This window comes from Diorhabda carinulata, chromosome 6 (assembly GCF_026250575.1).
Source record: "Diorhabda carinulata isolate Delta chromosome 6, icDioCari1.1, whole genome shotgun sequence".
NCBI classification, from domain to species: Eukaryota; Metazoa; Arthropoda; class Insecta; order Coleoptera; family Chrysomelidae; genus Diorhabda; species Diorhabda carinulata.
In genome coordinates this window covers 12,624,106-12,650,333 of record NC_079465.1, presented here as the reverse complement: position 1 = coordinate 12,650,333, position 26,228 = coordinate 12,624,106, and the positions used below count along the sequence as shown (strand labels likewise).

Sequence of the window (26,228 nt, the reverse complement as noted above, 5' to 3'; positions counted from 1 at the left end):
CCAATTACGATGAAAAAAGAGAAGAGCTACAAAGTTTGAGATTGTCTGAGAAATTTCCGACTCAACGTAAATATTTGACATTTTTTTAACTCATTTTTATTTGTTTTTTAGGAGTATACATCTCCCCAGCAACGCTCTAACCTTTTCAACTCTTCCAACCCAAAGCGGCTGCTTTTTTGCCATTTTTCTCCTTTTATCTTATCGTAATGCGTAATGCTCTCTTGTTATGGTATAACTTTTTTGAAAATAGTCGATGAACAAAATCCCAAGACTATCTTAAAAAATGATCGCCATTATATTTTCGGAGCCGGCTCGCTCTTTGCAATCTGTTGTCTTGACTGTTTTTTCTTTAAGTTGTGTTTTGGTGGATCCAGGTTTTATCTTCTTTTAATTTGAAAGACCGTTTGAATGATAAAACTTGGTTGTTCCGACTGTCTTTCATGGAGGATATCTTTCAAAAACTGAACGAATTAAATTTATCATTGCAAGGTAAACAGACAACAGTGTTCCAGGCCTGTAACAAAATACCTGCTTTTAAAAGAAAATTAGATTTTTGGATTATTAGCGTTAGTAAGAGAGAAATAGAAAGCTTCACGTTACTCAGTGAGTTTGTTAGCGATAACGACTCAGAAATGTATATGTTACATTCTACGTTTATTATGCTTATTAATAAAGAATATACTTTTAGAGACTATTGTTTTATTGTAGGGTTCGTCAAGTATTTCGCTTTCCAAAAGGGTTCCGTCTCTAAAAAAGTTTGAGAACCGCTGGTTTAGAGCCATTAAATAATATAAAAACGGCATGCAAATCATACAGTAAAATATATTTATAACAAAGTTAAAAATAAAAGAGCTTTCGAATCACATTTCTCTATACAAAAGTGATTGCAGATTATATTCCAATAGACGTGCTTAGCGAAGCATGTAATGGAAAAATAACATTTTATGGACTTTTATTCTGTCAGCAGTTCATATGAACAGTAATATAACAATAATAAAGAGTTCAAAACAATATTAACAAAAAAGTGACCATATCTTGGTCAGATATCTTGGAAAGATATTTATTACTACCTCCTCTCACTATTGATAAAATACATAAAAAATATCTAATTTCAACTTATTTGATCTTTTTAACTCATAATACTATTAACTGAATAAAAAGGAAGAAAAACCTCAACTGATTTGAAAAATTATATGTCAATTTATATTTAGTTTGTCAAAAATAATACTTTTATTAGTAATAAATTATTTTATTCAACTAATAGCACAAGAAATTCCTTTCTCATTAAATTTCAGCCTCCCAAATTTTCTGATGTTGACATAACTATTCGTCAAGAATTAATTCCATCTGCAACACATCAAAATCCGAAAACGCTTATGTAAACATATTTGCAATATATGTAGCTGGTGGAAAATCCTATTTTTTTAAATGTAAACTGTAAATTTATGGTGTGGCATTATATATAACAAAATTTGAAATCTATATTTTTTAAGACATATTAACTTGAGAATATTTTTTAGAAAAGATACTGTCAGAGCTAACTTAGCTTCTGGAGCAATTATTCTTTGGATTGTGTAAAATAATTTGGTAACAGGTCACGTACCTGTTTTTAATCTTGATAGTTCGATAAAATTTGATGGTCAATTTGGATTGATTGTGAAAAATCAATTGTTGATTCATACTCTTGGTTACCAAAATAATGAATTTATATAGGTATATTTTCGTAAATTTGGTATCAAAGATTAATTAATTTTCAAAAGGAATAGATTGAAATTGAAAAATTTTGTTTGATAGAAATCAGTTAACATAATTTTTTCTCTTACTATCGAAATTGGAAAGTGCTGAAATCATAAGAAAGTGGGTCCAAGTAACTGTAGAATGTGATAATTAAAAAATGGACTTTCCATCAACTCACAATATTTGTTTGATTTCTCTTCTTCTTTATTTATTCTAATTTTGAAAAACCACGGCAACGCTGTGATTAATATGTATAAATGTAACTATCGTGCAAATCAGTCACTGTACAAATCTATAAGAGTTTATTCGCGTGTCAGAATACTTTAAAATATAATAAATTAAAAATCGTGTTCGTAAGAAATTAAAGTTTTGCTTATTCACACTTGCAATTATAAGTAACAATTCAACATAATTAAAAACATTTTCTAGTCCTTTGAGAGTCGGATGTGTAAATAAGTCTAGTATTATTTTTATACACCAATTTTCAATCAAATCAAATAAAAACTATAAATTATATAAAAATAATCCATAAGTTAGAAGTGTGACTGTTCCAATCCCTCAGTCAAGTTTCAAAACGGTAACAGCAACGCTTTGAGGAATATTAATTTGGTCGGATGTGCAGCCAGTAGTCCGGGCTAGAACAATACAAGGTCAGTCCGATCTTATTTTCATCTCTATTTACCATTTGCATTAAGATCATTATTGCTAGAGTGTATTTTTGTGAATTTTTTTCGATTTGGACCAAAAAACTATCATTCAAGTATTATTTTCACACAAACATCAAATTAGATACAATTTATAATTACTTTCTATTATAATGGCTAATGTAGATATTAAACACCTTATTAGAAATAGGGGATCTATTACAAAACGTTTAACGTATTTTGAAAAGTAAATAAAATCAATCAAGGACGGTGCCATCTCACCTGATTTACTAAATATTCAATAACGGTATGGCAATAATATCAATCTAATTAATGAATGTGAAAATATACGAGGGTTAATAGAAGAACGTTGTACTGAAGAACTATAGCGGCAGTTTGATGAACGGGACCCTTTGGAAACAAATACTATAGGCAGGGCCGAGTCTAGGGTATCCGCCACCCGGGTGCAAAAACAAAATATGCCGCCCTATTAGCGTACCTAGTCGAAATTTGATTAGTAGGTAAGGCGAGATATGCGGTAAATTTCTAGTCTACTCTAATAGAAAAGTATATTCATTAGTAAAAATCGTCTCTATCTAGCAAATGTGTCGTATTGGATATAGGAGTAATTGGATAATTCAATGCCGATTTTGAGGTATATGTATGACGCACCAACTGTTTACATTTTAGATTGGGAAAATTAATAACATTTTTGGGAAAATTAATAAAAACATTTATTTGCATGATGGGGCTGTTATTTTTTTAGAGACATTTTGCCTTTTGCCGCCCCTTGTTAGTGCCGCCCAGGTGCCATGCACCCCTTCCACCCCCGGCACGGCTCGGCCCTGACTATAGGTCCTGCAACAATAGTACATTCATCATCAGTCAAAGATTCATTATCAAATTTTTTACTTTCTAAAATTCAGCTATCTGTCTTTAACGGTGATTGTTAAGGATTTAAGAAAAATTTTATGTCAAAATTGATTAAAAAATTTATCTAAATGATACTCAAAAATATAACTTTTTAAATGTTGCTCTAGAAGGGTATGCAAATCGTGTCATCTCTGGATGTGATGAATGTCAAGACTCTCAGAGAGCTTGGCAAAAACTTTGTTAGAAGTTTGATAAAAAACAATTCCTAATCGATAGCCATATGAAAGCAATTTTCAATATTAATTCTATAATTAAATCCACATGCATGCAATTAAAAAATTTAGTAGATGACATTTGAAAACATAGCCCAGCACTTGAAGGAATGAAGCTTTCCAAAGAAGCCCTTTGGAATATGACTTATTGTTACAATAAACATGATAGAACGACTCAAAATAAGTGGAAATAATCTTATACTTCATCTAAATTACCTACGCTATACAATTTTCTAGAATTTTTCAAGAAAGACAAGATATATTGGAACAGGGGTGCTCAAACGGTCGATCGCGAGTGCTTTTTGAGTAGATCTCGAGAAGAAAAAAATTTTTAATAAGTAGGTAGGTAACTAAACTACAAAAATGTATTACGTAATAAAATAACACTGCTTGCGGCAAAAGGCGGCTTTATCAAAGGAATGCGCGGCACTTGTCAAAGAAAAGCCGCATTGTTTCTAGACTAGACTGTACTGTTTAGTTTCGGGCGGCGCGTTTGACAGGAACACTCGAGACTTTCTTTCACGTCGATATAAATGTTGCGCCTGCATGAATTGGAGTCATTCTGAATTGTAACTTGATAGCGATACTACGTCGATACAAAGTTTATTATTAAATAGTGGAAAATGAGTGCGGTGAAGAAATCTAAAACGTATCATTTTAATAAGGATTGGGAGGAAGAATTTTTCTTTTGTATGGTGAAGGATAAGTGCATTTGTGTTATTTGTCGTGCGTCAGTTGCAATACCTAAGCGTGGTAACTTAGAGAGGCATCATAAAACGGTTCATAAAAACTATCAAAAGGATTTTCCGCCACAGAGTGAATTAAGAAAACGAAAAGTAAGTGATTTTATATCTTGTTTGAAAAAAGAACAAACCATGTTCACAAGACCAGCCAAACAATCAAAAGCTGCTACGATCGCGTCATTTAAAATATCTCATATATTGGCGAAACACAAGAAACCATTCGAAGATGGTTCGGTGGTGAAGGAAGCATTTATTGAAGCGGGTGAGACTTTATTTGGAGATTTTAAAAATAAAACAGAAATCATGTCTGCTATTAGAGAACTTCAGTTATCTCGTCCGACTGTCACAAGGCGTATTGAGGTCATGAGTCAGGACATCGCAGATAAACTAAAACATGATATCATGGAATGTACATACTTTTCTTTACAGTTCGACGAATCCACTGATATGACAGACACTGCCCAGCTGTGTATTTTTATTCGGATGGTATTCAATGACATGTCGGCTAAGGAAGAATTTTTGACAATCATTCCTCTGAAGGGGAAGACCCGTGGCGAAGATATATATGAAGTTTTTTTTAATTTTGTAAAAAACTACGAGCTACCAATATATAAATTAGTGTGCATTACAACCGATGGAGCACCAGCAATGACTGGAAACAAAAACGGTTTTGTGGCATTGTGTCGAGCTAATGAAGAATTCCCTTCATTTTTTTCATTCCATATATATCAGATATACATCTCAAAGCTACAGCATCTGATACAAATTTCTGGTGTTTTATATCTGAAGATAAATATCCGAATCTAAGGCAAATCGCCCTTCAACTGACGGCATTGTTTGGGTCAACTTACTTGTGCGAGTCTGCATTTTCTGAAATGAAGATAATTAAGTCAAAATATCGCAATCGACTAACTGACGATCATATGTCATCATGCTAGCGATTAGCACTCAGTGGTTACGTACCATCTTATGAAAAGTATGCTGAGGACATGCAGTGCCACGCTTCAACATCCAAAGCCACTCTTTAGTTAGGTTTAACCCAATATGTAACTCTTTTGTTTTGTAACAACCAATAAACTCGCAATTTTGAATAACTATGAGTTTTTTCATTGATATTGTAGAGAAGAACCTAACTAAACCTAACCCAAACCTTGACTAAAATAATGTACCTATATTGTGCAGAAAGCTAATATCTATATATGCTACGGTACACCCTACCTAGGTAGGTAGGGTGTATCGTGTATGTACGACAACCCTGCATCACACATACTTGCAGCCTCTCAGGGTCGATCGTAAGTAGTCTAAAAATATTGAGGTAGATCGCCAGCAGTTCAAGTTTGAGCACCCCTGTATTGGAATCTTTGGAAGAGCCACATTCTCAAACCAAAGTACTCACTAATCATAATCAATAAAATAATCAAGTCCAAAAATCGCCAAGAATACAGGGTCGTAGTCAAGTACATTTAGCAATTGATAAATTAACATGTAAATTTTGCAAAGGTGAACATTATATTTATACATGTAATGACTTTGAAACTGTTTGAGAATATGATAATAAAAAGAAATGTGCAATTTAGGTTTCTGTATAAAATGCAGACGAAAACACAATACATTATTATATAATTTTAATACAAAAAAACAAATTTATTAATGCAATTCTTCTATCTCTCAAGATTCTTCAAATGTTCTGTTACAAACAAATTCCAGAAACCACATCATCCTAACGGTCAATTTGTTGTTGAACTTCCATTAAAAAAGCCACCTGAAATATTGGGTAATTATGGAGAAACAGCTATTGAAAGAAGAATTTCATGATCTTGATCATGATCTTTACAAGAATTTCATTAATGTATATATACAGTTAGGTCACATGTGAAAATTAACGAAATCAATTATCAGCCTAAATTACTATTTTCCCCATCATGAAGTTTTTAAAGAAACAAGTATTACAACAAAACAAAGAGTAGTTTTTGAAGGATTATGTATAACCAGTTCGGGATGGTCTCTCAATGACTTACAGTTAGTAGGCCTTAAAATTCAAAATAACATCTTTGATATACTAATCAGGTTCAGACTCTACAAATGTGTCTTTTCAGCTGACGTGTCAAAAATGTACAGGAAAATGTTAGTACATAATGATCAGAAAAACTTCATTTAAAAATTTGGAGAGACAACCCAATTGAGGACTTTTCAACATACCAACTCAATACAGTGACCACCATTGCACCATTTCTTGAAGAAAATAATATATTACGTGTAGGAGGTAGATTAAGATTTACATCAATCTCTATTCATACAAAACAACCGATATTATTTTCTTCCAAACACATTTTCACAAAACTACTATTTATACATAAGCATCACATATTCTTACATCCAGGTCCACAATTATTGTTGCCATCCATCAGGATGGATGGACGCAACTTGGCGAGGAAAGTACACAAAGAATGCATAACTTGTTTTAAATTTAACCCAACATTTGCTACATACCTAATAGCCAATCCACCTGGTCATAGAGTAAAACCAGCATTATCTTTTTATTTACTGAATTTGACTGTGCAGGTCAATTTCCATTAAAAGATAAGCTAGGACGAGGATACAAAATATTAAAATGCTATGTTTGCGTTTTTGTCTGTTTCTGCACAAAATAAATTCATTTAGAATTGTTATTCAATCTAACAACTGAATGTTTCTTATCTTGGAATACCACCTGACGTTTTTTCAGACCTCGGTAATACCTTTATTGGTTAGGTTAGGCTTTATTGGGCGTCTTCTTTCATAATAATCAAGATCATATCAACAATCAATCAATCAAAGATAATATACGGTGGAATTTTATACCCCCTTATATACCAAATTTTGGTGGCCTTTGGGAAACAGCTGTAAAAAGCACTAAACATCATTTACAACGCATATTGTATAACAAACAATTTATATATGAAGAATTTTATTCTGTTTTGGTACAGATTGAAGGAATTTTTAATTTACGCCCGTTTTATTCTCAACCCACCAACTCCAACGCTCTAAAACCCCTCACACCTTCACATTGTTTGATTGGTCACCCTTTAACCTCATTTCCTGATGCTGATCTTGTATAAACTCCATCAAATAGATTATCACCGCCCCAAGACATCCAACTATGTATCAACACGTTTCATACGAGAATATATTTCTTAAGGACACATCCAATATTAATAGGAGGATCCAACAAAACCATTATTAATAATGGTTAGGGCTGGAGCCCTTGTACTAATCAAACATTGTAACCAGCCTCCATGCAAATGACCTCTAGGTCGAATCCAGCAGCTCTCCCATAGTGTCTCAAGACTTGCAAAAATTCCTACCACTGCAGGAATAGTGAATCGTTCAGTACGGTATTTATGCACACTTAAGATACAGACACTTAGTGATATATTTTAATTATGTGCAATATAAATGTTCACATCTACCTTTGTACATTTACTTTATATTTATTTGAAGGTTTCCTTCACAGGGGGGAGTTTATGTTTAATTTATTTTCTTCTTTATTTTCTCTAATTTTGGAAAACCATGACAACGTTGTGATCAATATGTATAAATGTAACGATCGTGCAAGGTTGTCACTGTACAAAACTATAAGAGTTGTCATGTGTGTCAGAATACTGTAAAATATGATAAATTAAAAATTATATTCCAACGAAAGTATAGTTTCCCTTATTCATCCTTGCAATTGATAAGTTAATAAGAAACAATATAAACATAATTACAAACCATATTAATACAAATTCATAATAAATAGAAATCGAACAGAAAAAATTATTGAAAGCTACCAAAATTATATTTATTTTCACGTCTTCCTATAAGTGATTTTTTTTTATTATATCAATTTACCATTTGCCAGTATTGTGATATGGCTTTTCATCAAGTGATTTACAATCATATAGAAATCTTGAATCATTTATTCTAGTTTGCATCTGTAATTAACATTATCTAACAATTTCAAATTCATCTTTCTACTGCTTCGACATCTATTATTGAAAGAGAATCTTGTAGTTCTCTATTCTCTGCACATAGCTTTTAAAATAATTCACAGTCAAATGTATTGTGAAAAACAGGGAATTTTTTGGATATACAACCAGTTTCAGATATGTATTGGAACAAAATAATATGTGAAACTTCTCTCTACCCGATTCACATACATACATTTTAAAAATATTTGGTAAAATCATCCCTTAAACCTATTGAAAATTCTGAAATTACAACAAACTTGGAGGTTTTTAGTTGATACATGGATCTATGAGGTTCATTGTAAAGTATTAGGAGCTAGCAATGTGTCTATTTTCTTATATTTTGATGTTTTACATTATTAGTTAATGTAATAAGATGAAATTACATTACCAAACTCTTCGGATATATTGTTACAAAAATAAATGAATCAAGTTTATTTACTAAGAGGGTTTTCAACATGTTGACTTTGTTTTTAATCAACAACACGTGCATGTTTTCTCTCAATTTTCTTTATTAAAAATCTTTGATGGTTTATTCTAGAGCTCTAGAATAGTATAGTATAAATTATAATGAGAATTTATGACAAATTATCATAGAACGCATAGTTCAGTATATTATTTTGGAACTGGCTTTTACGCATAGAATATTTAGGCTACACGGCTTTATAAAGAATTTTATCACTTTTAGTACAACAAAATGTCAATTCGAAAATGGCGAAAACACTTTATTTTTCATATTAATTTTCACCATATTGTAGATAGTATACAATTATTGTTTTAATTGAAAACTTTCGTCATTTCACGGATTGCTCATTGAATTGCAGACAAATAAACAAAAACAAGTTTTTAAAGTGATAAGTTATAAATTTGAGAAGGGATTTAAATACATTCAATTGGGCGGCTTTGATTTTCTAGATTCTGGGAGGTTTTGGGATACTGAATAACTATGGCAACTCTTAAATTTTTTTCTAACCTCAAAATTGTCACCTTAAAATGGGTTCCTGTACTCAAAAACATTTTGAATTGCAGATAATTCAAAAACTATGAGGATTCCGACACAAACTGCCGGGACAAAAAATGTGGAGCACAACATTCTGTACAAAAGAGGTTTAAATTTTTTTCTAACCTCAAAATTTCCATTATCAGATGGGTTTGAATGCTCAAAAATATTTTGAATCGTGAATAACTCGAAAACTACGTAGAATTCGAAAAAAGTGCCCAAAATTGTTGAGCACAAAATGACTACCCATATTTTTGTGAAAAAGAAACCATTAAGAATTCTATGCATATTGAATTAATAATCAACCGAGAACGAAGATGGTGTGATGATCGGGTTTTTTAAAATTAGTTCATTTGAAACCAAGAAGTAGTTCATGTGAGTTATATACATGAAGATATTGTTAATAATACAAACGACAAATATCTTGTTGGATTTGCTTGTTTATATGGCGAGTGATGAAATATATCCATTGAAACTTCAAATAGTGGTCCCAACGAAAAAATGACTACTGACCTTTTTTGTGAAAAATTTTGTACTCTACATATTTTGTTACGACACTTTTTTTCGAATTTCTCTTAATTTTCGATTTATTCGTGCTTAAAAATTTTTTTGTATTACAAGTTCAAAAATTTCGAAATCACGTGCCCGTAATTTTGCTAGAGTTGCTAAAGCCTTATTCAGTAACCGAAAACCGAAAAAAAGCAAAATTTCTTTCAGTTGATTTTTCTAGTAATTCCAGTATAAAGCTACCAAAATTATAATATAAATTCTGCTTAAATGAGCCAGTTTGAGGCCAGTTTGCCGTCAATTTCAACAGCATTATTGAGTTAAATTACAAGTGGAATATACGAAAGAGCCACTGCTGGTATGTTTTACAGGATGTAGGCTTCATAAATGGAGGAGATATATCTTTACTAACAAATGAGAGTATAATCTTCACACTGCAAATATCCTGTCTATTTTATCAAAGGGCTTAAGTGCCTCGAAGAAGCAATGCTAACACCTTGGGAAACGTGACATGCAATACCCAGAAACATAGCCCCCTTGGTAGAAATCTACGTATTTAGAAGCAGAACAATAAGATGCAGAGTCTTGTTTAAAATATCTTGTAGTTTGTGTGCAGAGTTCCTGAAAAGCCAACACGATTCTCCAAACAATCTACAGTTGATTTGTCCAAGTAAAAACTCACACCTTTAACAATAATGAGCAATGTGTCAAAGTAATTGTTAAGAGTTATAAATACTAATGTTCTCTGGAGTTCCAGATATTGAAATTTCTTTCTAGTCGCAGAGTGCCAGAAGAATTATAAAGCTCGTACAGAATCTTGTATTCAAGTATATGGAAAAGATAACAGAAATGTTTTCATAAGGACAATTATGCATCCATTTCACTATAAATATCATTTTAGAACAATGCCAAATTGTCTAACACATCTGAAATACGCAAAATTATTGTATATAAATATTTCATATGTGTACCTAAATGTTCTTGATTTTAGGTCTTTTCTCAAATATATTTAATTTATTATATAGAGCTATAAATTCTACTTCAATTATTTAGATCTTTTTTTAAAGCTTTTTCGTTTCAAGAATTTTTGAATCTTTATAATTGAATTTATGTTTTTTTGATATTTCATGGTTCGTTAATGCAGTTCTATTTTTTTATCGTATTGATGACCTCTTAGTCTATTTTCCAAGTAGTACAAGGCACTTCATATATAATATTACTTCTTTTGTTTTTTGGTGTTTTAGATTTCAATTTAGTGAAATATTTGGATAATGTATTATGTCCTCTAAGACTTATACTAATATCATATTTATTGAAATAATTCGATAATTGTTGGGAAAGTCCTTGTACATATGGTAAGGAAAAATGTTTTATGTTTTGAATTTTATATTTAGATGCTTAGCTATTTAAAAAGCAAAAACTGCATTGAAAGAAAATAATTATCCGAAAAAAATGATAAATAACATATTCAAGAAAAGGATAAACAGATACTACAATCAATTTAAAAACAAAACAGAAAGGAAACATCAAAACATGAAACATTTTTCCTTACCATATGTACAAGGACTTTCCCAACAAGTATCGAATTATTATTTCAATAAATATCAAGAACATTTAGATGCATTAATATATCAATGGTCTAAGAAATAGGAAAATTAGGAAATATATATATATATATATATATATATATATATATATATATATATATATATATATATATATATATATATATATGTAGGGTGATTCATTAAGAATGTCCAATCCTCTGAACTGTAGATTCTTGACCTCAAAATGATGATGATGATTCTGCTCAACATGCCTTATGCAAATATTGCTAGGGGTGTTCAAAATTTAAATTTAAATTTTGATTTTCGCAATAATTTTTCATGTTTTCACAATTTCTCTTTGAAAATTGGCAATTTTACGTTTTTTGGAAAGAGGTATCATAATTTGCACTCTAATTTAACATTGCTACTAGATGGCGCTAGTTCCACTTGTTTGTGTTATTTAAATCAAAGTAAACTTTTTTTGGGCTAAACTTACAACTAAAATAATAAAAAAAATATTAAAAAGCGTTAAATTCTACAAAAAAAGTTACTCTTCTTTGATTCGTGTAACTCAATCGGTTATCGATTTATTTGTTTCTAAAAAGTTTAATAAATATTAATTTTTTCAAAAAAAATTTTATTATTCCTTAAATATGTAACAATAACAAATTTGTGAACAAAAATAAAATACTTCAAAGCAAATGCTCAAAATGCCCACCATTTACTTCAATACAACTTTATGATCCGCTTTCGTAAAGATCTCTTAATATCAAATAATCCTTGTCTATTATTTTTAATTACATCTGCGGCTTCTTCTATTTTCCGTCGCAGTTGTGGAAGGGGAGTAATTATTTTTTTGTAAACTGATGCCTTCATTTTCGACCAAATTGAAAAATCCAAACGATATAAATCAGGGCTTCTTGGTGGCCAAGCAAACTCACTTCCACGACCAATCCATCGATACAGAAACTGTTCGTTTAAGTATTGACGAACTTGTAAAGAATAATGTGGTGGTGCTCCGTCGTGCAAAAACCACATATTTTGTCTTAAAGCGAGAGGTATATCCTCTAGTAATTCGTGTAAATGGTCTTGAATAAAATCTAAATAAATAGGTCCATTTAAATTGGTTGGCATTTTAAAAGGACATATTCCATCAAATGATTATTTTTATAATTAAATATTCCTCGTCTGGTAAATGTTGCCTCATCAGTAAAAAGAATTGTATCCACAAAATCAGGGTTAACATTTTGTTTATCTTGCAAAAAATGGGCAAATTCTAGACGCTTAGGTAAATCTTGAGGTAATAAATTCTGAACAGGAGTGTAATGATATGGATGCAATTTTTCCCTCTTCAGTATTGTAAAAATAGAGGATTGGCTTATATCTGTTTGCAGACTTAATCGGTGAGTACTGATATCTGGATTCTCCGTAACATAAATTAAAATTTCATCTTCTTCATCGGCAGTGATTTTTTTTGTAGAACCGTGCTCAGTTTTAGAGTGTAAGCGGTTGTAAAGATATCGGTACAGTTTGTAATTGGGTTGCCTTCGATTTGGGTATAATTGTGAATATCTTCGAGCCGCAGCTGGACCACTATAATTTGACTGAGCAAACACACAAATCATATCGCGCATCTTATTATTGGAAAAATCGTTATGCCTAAGCATTACTGAATTGGTCATAAATGGTATACTAATGTATTATTTATTCTTATTATTATTCAATTTTTGGTTCTACACAAACTATGTAAAACTGGCACAAGCCTACTTAAAAAAAAACGAAAAATTAAACAATACAAGCTGCCTAATAACGACACTAGCCTACTTGAAAAGAAAACGAAAAATCAAACTACAGCTCCAAACTAGCAATATTTGCATAAGGCATGTTGAGCAGAATCATCATCATCATTTTGAGGTCTAGAGTCTACAGTTCAGATATTGGACATTCTTAATGAATCACCCTGTATATATATATATATATATATATATATATATATATATATATATATATATATATATAAATGCATCTAAATGTTCTTGATTTTAGGTCTAGTATTGTGTAGTCAAACTACTACTACTACATATTGAGATGTAAGCACTGAGGAAAAATTAATGTTTCTTATTAGAACAAATTTCTATTTTGATTTTATTCTTATTTTGATGTTCATGATGTAGGTGATCTATTGATTGATATAAATACGCAAATTATCAGTGTCAATATGATATTTCGATAAAGATTTAAAGAAAAGTCGATACGTCAAATTTCATCTTCCAAAAATTATTGAAAAAACTAATTTAAAAACAGAAGAGATCTAAACCCAAGTAGATTTAGGCATATAATATATATATATATATATATATATATATATATATATATATATATATATATATATATATATATATATATCACCCTTTTTAAAGTAAAAATTGACGAATTCGAGACCTAAACCTAATTCTGATTCATCTTATTGACTCAGAAAAAAATCCTCAAAAGGTGCATTAGGGTGAACCATACGTTTGGAATCCTTAGAATGATCTAAGACCCTGAAACAATAATCTTCCAACCAAGAATATTTTGGAACAATATAATTTTTGGTTAGATATATTTTTATCGAATATAAGTCATTAGAGTCATTGATTGATTTGAGTATTGATTTTTTCATACAAGCAAGATTATATTATTCACTCATTATAGCACAAATGGAATGTTTACTAATTTTTATGATTATGCACGTTAATTTAAGTCACTGAAAGCACTTTTTCACTTAATTACAGAGGAAATGAGTAACCCAATTTTTTAATTTTGATGAATAAAATGAATGCATTTCAAGGTGATCTTTTGTGATAAATTTATCAATAGTTAATTTTTCAGTACAAAAATTTTCTGAAGTTTGTGTACATGTACAATGAATAATAATGAAAAATTAACAATAATTTGAATTGTTAATAGTATATGAAACAAATTATATTTGTTTATATTAGAATTTCTTGGGGAATTCTGTGACTGGTTATTGGGGCGTTTTTTGTAAGAAATATGTAATTTAATTGTCACTGGTATTTTGAAGTGATGATATTCGGATTAGTGGGACATTTATTGAATTTATATACTCATCCTCCATAAACTACGTATATTCGAATCAAGAATCAAATCTTTGAAATCAATGAATTTCGGGGAACTTCGTGTTGGCAGTGATTTAGACTTATTATAGTTAATTGATCATTGCGTATTTGTATAAAATCAATATAAAGCTTGATCTAAGTTCTTTTCCAGAATATTCCCCTATCTCATTCGCGGAAATAATGAAGAACGAAAGGTGATAGACAATATGGTTTATTATTTACAAGGCGTTTTTCCAATGAACAGCTATGTAATTCATATTTGAGCTATTAATATTTATGGAATTCAGTGTCAAAATTACTAGTGTTGGATCAGCAATTTCTTAGAGTATGTATTGGACTTCATAGGTGTTCCAAAGAAACCGGTGCATGACATGCAAAGTATTTGTCTTCTCAATAATAATGCAGGTCCGGATCTGAAAGCTCCAAGTTCCCCATGGTGAACATAGAAGCCACTTTAATCTAGTTTGGAACGTACAAGGGATTTGTACGACTATGATACGATTTTTCCATTAGCTTTCTTCTATTTCAAATGATTCCAATTTACCATACCATTTTAAGTTTTTATCTGACTTGACAATGTCTAGATCAAACTTTGTTTTTGTTTTGTTATCCATGTAACAGATTATTAGTTTGTCTGCGTATACAGAAAGGCATAACCAAGAATTCTTTCTTTCACCGTCGTTTTCATTGATTTAAACAGTGTTTTAGTTGAAAATATAATTCGAGATTCAAGGCTGGTTTTGATATAATCGTATTGAGTATCTGCAACAGTGAGGTTCTGGACTGAATAATTTGTGAGAAGAAATATATTAATTTGTATGTTTCAATTATAGAAATTCAATTTTTTGAAATCTAATTATATTTAGACATATTCTGCTGACGAGTCTCTTGGAACACACAAATATAGAGTTATTGGAAATTCGTAGAGAGATATCTTTTCACACGAACACATACTTTAAACACTTTATGTCAGATCCATACTCACTAGGAAGCTACACGAATATACGCCTCCACTCGCCTTCACTCGTCTCGTTTTCCTTCCGCTCCGTGTCAGTTTTTCGAGTACTAGAAGGCTAGCACTCCTATCGCTTCTGCTCGCCAAGAATGGTTTCAAGAGCCTCTTGAAGCTTTATATTCCATTTCCAAAATTAAAACTTTAACTATAGTTTTTTTTTAAATTTCACTTCATGAGATTCAATTGTAATAATTTAATACCTAATATCGACTTTACAGTAACAAAGTGTCTTCGAAGTTTACTTACAAATTATTATACTCTCCTGAATGACCGTTCTGTGCAGATCTCCACTTGGGGAATTATGGGATCCTAGATACATCCGTATAGTTGATAACTAGGTAAAAATATTCAATTCTTTGAGAAACATCTGCTATTCTCTATGATATCTACTTCTGAAAATATTAATAAAATAATATTTGTATTATAAATTACTACCACACATTACTAGTTTTAAACTAGTATTTGTTATTTATATTTGAGTACATTCATATAATGTTGATATATTTATCATTCAAATTCTTGAACGCAATGCCTAAAAATATGACGACTGTGATATTATATAATTTATGGAACTTGTAAAGCTCATAGCAATAATTATCACAAAATATCACGACTGTGATATTATATAATTTGTGGAACTTATAAAGCTCATAGCAATAATTATCACAAAATATCACCTACTGTCAAGGACTGTACATTATTCTATATAGCTATCTCCAATTGGGAGCTGACTAAGACTATTAAGAAACGACCTTTCGAACATTGGGTACAAACTTAGCACCTTTAGCATTAGACTGACCCAAATTTGACCCTTAGCTGACCTTTTCTTCTCGGTGTTAGTGCCGGCACCACGACAGTTGACGCTAGAACGGCAGCTGAATAAGAGCGTTCTCATTTCTTGGACAGCTCCGGAGGGCGTTGGACCAGGAAACCATATAGAGAGTTATCATGTTTACGTGGATGGTGTACTCAAAGCAACAATAAAAGCCACAGAAAGAACTAGAGCTTTGGTGGAGGGAGTTGAGAGCAATCGGGTAAGTTCCAAGTGATCATTTATATTATAGACCTAGATAGGGTATTATTTTTTCCGCAGTAACTCACTCGCTTACTGCCTGTTATAAAGTGATAATAATGTTCTAGATTATCACTAAAATTTTTTAAAACTGTTCGAAAGAGCCTATGAAATTATTCCAGGGACACTAATAGTGCAAAACAGCAGAGAAAAGATGTAGATCGAAGTTGACAATAGTTTATATATGAATAATAAAAAACCAATAGTCAAAATCCTATGTACCGGGTGTCCCAATAAGAATGGCTCTCGGTACAGCTTCAGGAAAAAAATTATAACAAAAATGATCTCCAGAGAAACCTGGAAATTATTTACAGTTGTAGGTCCACCGCCAGAGGGCGTAATTGAATACCAAAAATTATAAAATGAATAATTTACAAATATTGCCTAATTAAGATGTATTTAAACTATGATTATCGTATTCTTCAAGAAATTCAGCGTATATTTGATTATACAAGTTTTAATCTATCTCTTCAAATAAGATGTGGGGGGACGCGGGAACTTTATTATGAAAAAACGCCTGTAAGTCCAGTTCTACTTAACCTATCTTTGCAAACTTAGTCTTTTTGAAGAGAGCTCCTTTCTACCAATGTAAAAGTTATAATTTCGAAACAACCTATTGAGTAACGTATACGCTAGAGGGCGCTATTTATTTATTTTTTTAAATCTAGCTATCCTTGAAAAATGTTAATGGAAACATGCAGTTTTAATTGAGGAATATAAAAGTAGACCAAAATAGCAACAGAATAGCGAAAACCGCATGTCGATATCTTTTTCGTTTTACGAGATATCCTAAGAAATGTGTAAATTTTCCTATAAACGTAAATTACTCTGGTTTGACTGAACGGATTTTAACATTTTTTGACTGCTCAAAATTGTCTTTGTCATTATTACTTATGCTGTCAACGGGAAACTGTGTTATGGAAGTTAAAATGGAAATATATAAAAACAAGTAGTGGGCCATGAAGAAACAAAATAAAAAGATATGTCTTTGTGTGTAGTAAATTCGATATAAAATTTACTTAAAAGTTTTATTTAAGATGATTCTTACAAACGAAGAAGCATTTGATATGATAGGCAGAGTTTTTCGTCGACTCATACACCTTTTAAGAACGACTGGAAATGTAAATCTTCCTGTATTTAGAAGACGCGGCAGAGGTAAAAAGAGGAAAAAACAATAAATGTTTTGGCATAAGTGCAATTTAACCCGCATTTAAGTATTAGAGCAATAAGTAGAGACTTGGGAATAAGCAGAATAACCGTTCAACGTATTTTGACAGGACACAGGTAAATTATGATGTAAAAAGATATGTTTCTTAAACAAAATATACCCGCATAATATTATTTGTGGGCATGTTATATGTTAACATAATAATTTATTTATCATTCCGGAAAGATATTTAATAGGACATTATATTTCTTTTAGATTTCATCCATATCATATAGTACTGCATCAACAATTGGTTGATCGTGATTAAGACATAAGGTTGGATTATTGCTACTGGTTACAACATATGGTATATGACTACCCTCAATTACTGTCACGCATTTTGTGTGACGAAGCTACATTTAGTAGTAATGATACGGTTAACCGGTATAATATGCACTATTGGTCACAGAATAATCCACGCTGGATGGAAGAAGTTCAGTATCAGGGGCGATGGTCGGTGAATGTATGGTGTGGTATTGTAGATGGTCAGATAATTGGACCTTTTATTTTTGACAACGCAATTAACGGGGAAAGCTACCTAAATTTTATACGGGATGAATTACAACTTCTTCTAGAAGTTATATCACTAGCAACTCGTAGGTATATGTTTGTTTTCAGTTAATACTTACCCTGATAGGTGGATAGGACGTGGAGGCCTATTTTTTTCGCCAGACGGGTTACCAGACTTAACCGTCTTAGATTTCTATCTCTGGGGACGGATTAAAGACCTTATTTGTGCAATTAGACTCACTACTAGAGATAACATGATCGAGAGAATACGAAACGGCATTCAGAGTATTTCGAGAGCAGAAATTAAGACTGCTGTTCAATCTACTCTTCAAAGAATAAACGCTTGTATCGAAAATGATGGGCGACAATTTGAACATTTAGGTCGTCACAAGCGAGGTTAGGTTAGGTTAAGTTATATTTCCATTTTAACTTCCATAAAGCCGTTTCCCGATGACAGCATAAGTTATATTGACATGAGTCAAAAAATGTTAAAATCCGTTCGGTCAAACCGGAGTAATTTATGTTTAAAGGAAAATGTTTAAAATTTACACATTTCTTAGGATATCTCGTAATACGAAAAAGATATCGACATGCGGTTTTTGCTATTCTGTTGGTCTACTTTTATATTCCTTAATTAAAACTGCATGTTTTCATTTAACATTTTTCAAGGATAGCTAGATTTAAAACAATAAATAAATAGTGCCCTCTAGCGTATACGTTACTCAATAGGTTGTTTCGAAATTATAACTCTTACATTGGTAGAAAGGAACTCTCTTCAAAAAGACTAAGTTTGCATAGATAGGTTAAGTAGAACTGGACTTACAGGCGTTTTTTCATAATAAAGTTCCCGCTTCCCCCCACCTCTTATTTGAAGAGATAGATTAAAACTTGTATAATCAAATATACGCTGAATTTCTTGAAGAATACGATAATCATAATTTAAATGCATCTTAATGAAGCAATATTTGTGAATTATTCATTTTATAATTTTTGGTATTTAATTACACCCTCTGGCGGTGGACCTACAACTGTAAAAAATTTCCAGGTTTCTCTCGAGATCATTTTTGTTATAATTTTTTTTTCCTGAAGCTGTACTATAAACGGTTCCCAAGATATGGCAGAAAGCCCTTCTTATTGGGACACCCGGTACACATTTATATACAAATCTTGATTTTTGTAATCCTTGATTTACGGAATTGATACACTTGGAGTTTAAAGGTACCTAAAAGGAGTAGGAAAATGGCTGCTGCATTCGCAATAGCTGGCATTAACTGGAATCACCATTTAAAATACATATGATGTTGGTTCTTGTTATCGATTTAGGGGTAATTTGGTGTTCATTTCGAGCAGTTTCCTAAAGACATGTCAAAGATAAAGTCAAATTCTAATGGGGATAATAGTTTTAAGAGGTTGTGTGATCAAGCCTGGTAAAAATGCATACGAAAAGGATTTCACGTCAAAAACTTGCCAAAGTCCTCTTTGGTAGAGAGATGAGGTTGCCGTGGACTTGGTAGTTAGATACAAGCACGCCGAAGATGCAGTTGGACAGAATTTCAGCTTAGGGAGGCTTAGGTTCAGCAGACAGATGAGACTACTGTGAACTTGGTGTAAAGCTGCAAGTAAGCCCGGTGAAAATGCGGCTGAAGAAGTTTCTTGCTCGGACACCAGTGAAGCACTACTTGGTAGTGAGATGAGACTACAGTAGTTTTATTGTTTCACTGCAAGGTATATGGGTGACAATTTGGCTGATGCACACTTTGTGTCTCTATATTGATTATTGGAAATTGAAATTAGAATTGATACAAATTGAGAGTTACTGCTACCAAAGTCACTTTTTAAAAAGATACTATATTTGAAGAGAGCAAATTGACACTATTAACGAAAGAAATTACAGTATAAAATATTGATTATCATCGGTCTTATATACAGAAATAAATTATTATATATAATTTATATATATATATATATATATATATATATATATATATATATATATATTATTTATATATATAAATAACAAACTCTAGTGTGTGGTTGATGTACTAATAACTGTCAACTTTTAGTATGTTGATGATGTATTCTTCTCAATTGCTTGTCTTCTCTCACTTTTGAAAGAACTTGAATATTTCATAAGGTTCTTTGTAGTGAACAAACGTTAAATAACGAAGAGGATCACTAAGAGCTCTTCCACTTGTCTACTGACTGCGCTAATTAAAAGTTAATACCACAAAAGTGACTTTTTAAAAAGATACTCTATTTGAAAACGACACTATTAACAATTAAAATTACAGTGTATAATACTGATTATCGATTGCTCTTATATACAAAAATAAATGCAACTATAAACAAAAAATATGTAATTCAGCAAGATCATCAGTTTAATGAAATATTCGTTAAATTGTGGATCGGAAACTTATGTTATGACAGCTCGAATTTTTATAATATATATGAACCATCCTGTCAGCGGACTGTAATTTACATCACTAAAATGGATCATTATTTTAGTCATTATTCAAGTAAATTGAAAATTATTGTGAATACTGTGCTTACTACCTATACGGAGACCAAATGTAAAAGGTTTTCTAAAACGATATTTTGTTATCGAAGCCCAAGGCAATAACGATTTCAAATGTTAATTGTAATGAGATCCGGGTGGAGTCTCTTCCAGACAAAGTACCTTTCTTGATTAATTCATACAACTAGTCCATTGAAAAGTTAAATTTGGGGTTGCGTTTTTTAGAAGACGCAATTTTATTTTTTTGATGTGTAGGGGGGTCAGTGTAAAGCTAAAACGTGGGGTCGCCACCCTTGTCCAACATTTTTTGTTGCAAATTAAATTCTCTACAACTTTGGTCCAGTAACTTTTTGTCGTAGAACTATAAATAAAAAAGTTACAAGCGAAAATCCTCAGAAATCTCCAAAAAAAAAATTATATTTTACGATATAACTTTTTTTTATATCATTTTACGAAAAAATGATATCTGACCAATTTTGTAGAATATACGTAATAACAATAACACGTAACATGTACAGTAACTTCCGAAACAGTCCGTAATAATTTTTCATTAACCTCATCATTTTTTGCTACAGCTCGGTCTAGTAAAGTTTTACACCTTTTGCCTTCACAGTTCTTATTTTATTTTCACCTAAAGGTTTTTTACAAATAAAACAATCACTCATGATGAAATTATAGAAAAATCGCGCTTAAAAAGTCTAAATGCTAATAAAAAAGTTATCACTGAAGTTTAAATCGTGCCTAAAATCATTCGAAATCGTCTTCACAATTAAAAACAGAATAAAATACATCCGCACGTGGAGAAATATGTAACACAACTAAAAGATATAGGTTGAACGTCAACTTCAACACAATATTATTAGCTAATCTTACAATAAGAGAGGTTAGGAATAATAATAACAATAGCAGGCAGATGTTCTTTTGTTCCCTCATGGTGACATGGGTATTTTCAACAGTATATATTCTCGGTAACGGTCATCAGATTTAAATTTTTTAAAAAAATCAATAATTGTTAAATCCTGTTATGGAGTGAAAAAGAGTCAATAATTAATTTTTAATAATATTGCAAAATTTGTAATTAAATGTAGGTATAGTAAAAATAGTACTCACTTCGGAGCGCTGTAAAACCTTAGCTATTGACTTAATGAAAAAATGTTGCGAATAAAAGTTATTTCTCAAAAAACGATCTACAAAAATGGTCGGATATAATTTTATCGTAAAATGATTAAAAAAGTTATATCGAAAAATTAAATTTTTATTAATATTATAACTTTTTTTATAATTCTACAACAAAAAGTTACAAGACTAAAATTGTAGAGAATTTAATTTGCAACAAAAAATGTTAACAATTTTGTTTATCAAATAAATAGTTTAAGAGATATATCGTAAAAACCATTTCAACCCCTATTTTCAAGATGGCGGCCGTGGGACCCCACAAACTTGTTATTAGCTTTACACTGACCCCCCCTACACATTAAAAAAATAAAATTGCGTCCTCTAACAAACGCAAGGTAAGTCCTGAAAATGTAACATTTCAATGGACTTAACACACAATGTTCCGTATGCTGGTAAAAAATGTCCAAAAAATATTCATAATTTAATTATTCTTGAAACATATTATCAGCGTAAGCAATGGTAAGTAGATACTTGGTTAAGTGTGGAACTTCGAAGAAATTTCAAACTTTCATACAAAAGTTATCGAATATAGTTTTTAAATATTATATAGTATTTTCCAAACATAAAAGTAATGCTAAAATAAACAATCCATGAATTAACATTGTATTCAATTGTTATTCTCAATCAATTGTTCGAAATTACAGAGTTACTATCTTATTTTTTTAGCCACATCGAATCAGTGTGCGATCAGTTACTGCTAATAGAAGAACTTCAAGAGATGCAGCTTGCACTATGATAATTGGTAGAGACACTCATTCTTTGGGACCCAGTGCGGTGAGAGCTTCGAATATAACTTCAACGTCAGCGGTGATAAGTTGGTTGCCAGCGAATTCAAATCACCAGCATGTAGTTTGCGTTAATAATGTGGAAGTAAGGACTGTAAAACCAGGCGTTTATCGTCATACTATCACCGGATTAGCTGCTAATACACAGTACAGGGTCACTGTAAGAGCAAAACATCATAGAACTGCACAAAATGTGGCTAATTTAGCTGAAGAATTACCTATGCCGGCAGCAGCTCATACCGATTTTAGAACTCTACCAAAAGGTTTACCAGATCCACCGAGTGATATTTTAGTCGAACCAGGTAAATATGATTTAAAGCTAATAATTTTATTTGTTTGCTCAACAAGTATTATTTACAATTCTCATACATTAGTCCTCACTACTAGCTAAAAATCATTTTTAGCTAGTAGAATACATTTTAGAATACATTTTAGAATACATACAATGTAATACATACATAATTTACGAAAAATAATATTATCGAATTGAAGGTTGTGGACTATCAGTGATAATCAATTAAATTCGAATATATATTCATTACAATTAAAAGATTTCTTATCACTTGGGTATCAGTAATTATCTATACTATAAGGGATGTAAGTAACATTTACAAGTCAAGAACGATTTTGCTATCGCGAGGGATGGCAATTAAGTTTGCAACTAGTAAATAAACTTACACCCTCTGAAGTATATATTTTTTACTCCTCCAAGCAAAAATTTTTCTTGGATGTTTCTTAATTCAATTTAATAATTTTTGCAAAAAATAATGGGCAGCTTTGGACGATTGTTATTTTATTCACAACTTTAAGCTAACATCAGTATCAACATTATTATTAAAAATTGATAGAAATTGGAATAATTGATTTCTTTAACAGCAACATTGATAGAGAAAAATAATAAAAAATTTCATAAGTCTAATAATTGCATTAATATTCATATTACTTGATAGCACTAAATTTTTTTCAAATCGTTGTTGGCTAGACGTTGTTGGTGACCAAGGTAATTTCCATAATTTCATTTAATCGCATTAAATCATCAAGAATACTAATTTAAATATAAAGTGAAAGGTATAGAAAATATGGGCTTTTTATAAAAAGCTTTATTTCTTAGTTGAATTTATCAAAAAATCTCCTCGTGGGGAGGGGTGAATTGGGAGTTATTTCTTAGTCGGCAGTCAACGTGTGAAACTTAACGAATATGTGGTGTTTCTTAAGTAAATGAAATACACGTTTTATATGGCATAAGTTGTTACCACCTAGGGTGGTACGTTGACTCACAACCTGTCATCAAAGTCAATCTACAGCTTTTAGGTAATTGTTGCCTTCTTTAAAACAACATTTTTCTCTCATCCTGGTATTTAATTGTGAGGGATTATATGATTATTTGTAAATCTATAATTCTCATTATTTTTACAAACTACTACCTTACCTTTCTTCCTACTGGTATTAATATAACATTTTGAAATATTTTTGACTATTTTTATATTTCCGTTATGTGTGTGAGCCACGTTATTATTTTAATTTTTATGTCTAGTTCTGATTCCTCTTAGATTTTAGTCCCATATATTTTTGAATAAATTTGTTTGCACATTGTTTCTACTCTCGGAACATGAAGTGTCAACTTGATCGTTTAGTTTTTTTCTTTTACATCAAATATTTCAATATGAAAATAGATAAGTGAGACTGGTTTCCTTTCTCATAATTTCTTTCTGTTTCATTTCGTTATATTTATTAATTTGCAGTGAATTACCTTTTTCTTTTTTATTACATATTTAGTACATTTTCTTTATAACAATTATATAGAATTTTACAGAAAATAATGAGGGATATATCGCTCTATCATTTCAATAACTATTAAATGCTTTCTTTTTAAGTTTTGGAATTCCCGTGTCTCCATGCTTTCTTGTTTTTTCTATGCTTAGGTATTAGATATTCATTCCTCTTTAAACGATTCCTAAATTTATCCAATTAACTACTTAGTTTTGTCAACGTTTTTAACGTAGATATTCTCCCACTTTTCCTCAACATTTTTTTCATACATAACTCTATTCAAATTTTTCCATTGTTCCATTTACATATCATATTTGTCATGTTTGTACCTGTCCCTTCTCATGTTAATTGACAATTCTTCAAAATATTCTATAATTTTATTTTCTCCTTTCCGTTCTTTCCTTCAATCTCAACTTTGTATAAACTTCCTCTTTCATATTTCATGTTTCAACAATTATTGATCTATTGAAGTTATATATGCTTCGATAATTTCTACTTTTATTAGGTAATCTTATTATATTTATGTTTTGAAAGAGATGAGATACTGATTTTCATCAAAAGTGCATATCTTACTACTGTTATTAAAAGTGAAAATGGTCTTCTTAGGTCCACAAGATGGAACACTCTTAGTTACTTGGCATCCCATTTTAAACCCTCACCATCCGGGATCAGCAATAACAGGTTACGCTGTATACGCCGATGGAAAAAAAGTTACTGATGTCGACAGTCCTACCGGTGATCATGCACTTATCGATATCAGCAAGTTACTTGGTTTAAATCCTAAACACGTAACTGTACGCACTAAAGCTAGAGATAGCCAGTCGACCGATAGCGTTCCTACTCCTATCCCGCTTAGTGTTCTGAGAGGCGGAGCTGCGAAATCTAGACAACAACCACATTCTGCAGTAATGCCTGCCCATCTTCGACAACAAATGCCAAGACAACAACAGCAACAGTCAGGACAACAGGTGAGTTAATTCACATCACTGAAAGTCAAATATTTGTAACAGATTATCATACATTGTTTATTTATAATAACAATTTGAATCCGACACATCAATTGTGGTATATTTGTTCACATTTGCAGTAGAAGAGTAGCATTAAATGAAGCGAATACAATATCATGAAAAAAAAATTTGCAACTTCACCAAAACAACCGTAGAAAATCTGATATACTTGAGGGATGCACTTATTAGACTACGACATATTACTAACTCATGAAAATGGCTGATATGCATGTGATATCGAGGCCGGGGCAACCTGGAAGTTAATTCATATTACAGATATGTGCCTCACAATTACATATTGTAATTATTCGAAAATGTATTGGTATGAGAAATTATTTCTACTTACACTAAGTAGTTGCGAGATCGTAGGAATAATTGAAACATCCTTTAGTGACAGAAAAGATATGCTCAACTATATTTTCAGTTATATATGATATAACAATTTTATAAAACAAATATAGACAGAACGTTAGTACTAATGCTGCAAAAAATGATCAATATAGCTTTAAGGAAATTTCAAAGAGCAACTCAAATAATATGTACTTCGGAAAAATGAAGAATCTTGCTTTACCGATTTCCATAAATATCGGAAATATTTCATATCAAAATTGCAAAATATTTATGTTGTGTAAAACTAGTAGGTAGGAAAAATTTCATTCATGTATCTACAATAATTTGCTGAAAACATGAATATCAAGATATAGTTATGTCAACAGAAATACGCCTTCGTCACCTTCGTTCTG

At 31.1% G+C, this 26,228-nt stretch overlaps 1 protein-coding gene across 7 annotated transcripts in view; it reads left to right on the top strand.

Moving 5' to 3' along the window:
- Positions 1-26,228, top strand: part of LOC130894767 (peripheral-type benzodiazepine receptor-associated protein 1) — a 225,249-nt gene that overhangs the window by 139,636 nt on the left and 59,385 nt on the right. For all 7 annotated transcript variants that reach the window (XM_057801753.1, XM_057801752.1, XM_057801750.1 and 4 more), the window contains 3 exons: positions 16,284-16,477; positions 22,590-23,010; positions 25,085-25,446. In XM_057801753.1, the coding sequence (XP_057657736.1) occupies positions 16,284-16,477; positions 22,590-23,010; positions 25,085-25,446 (977 nt within the window). The remainder of the gene's footprint in view (positions 1-16,283; positions 16,478-22,589; positions 23,011-25,084; positions 25,447-26,228) is intronic.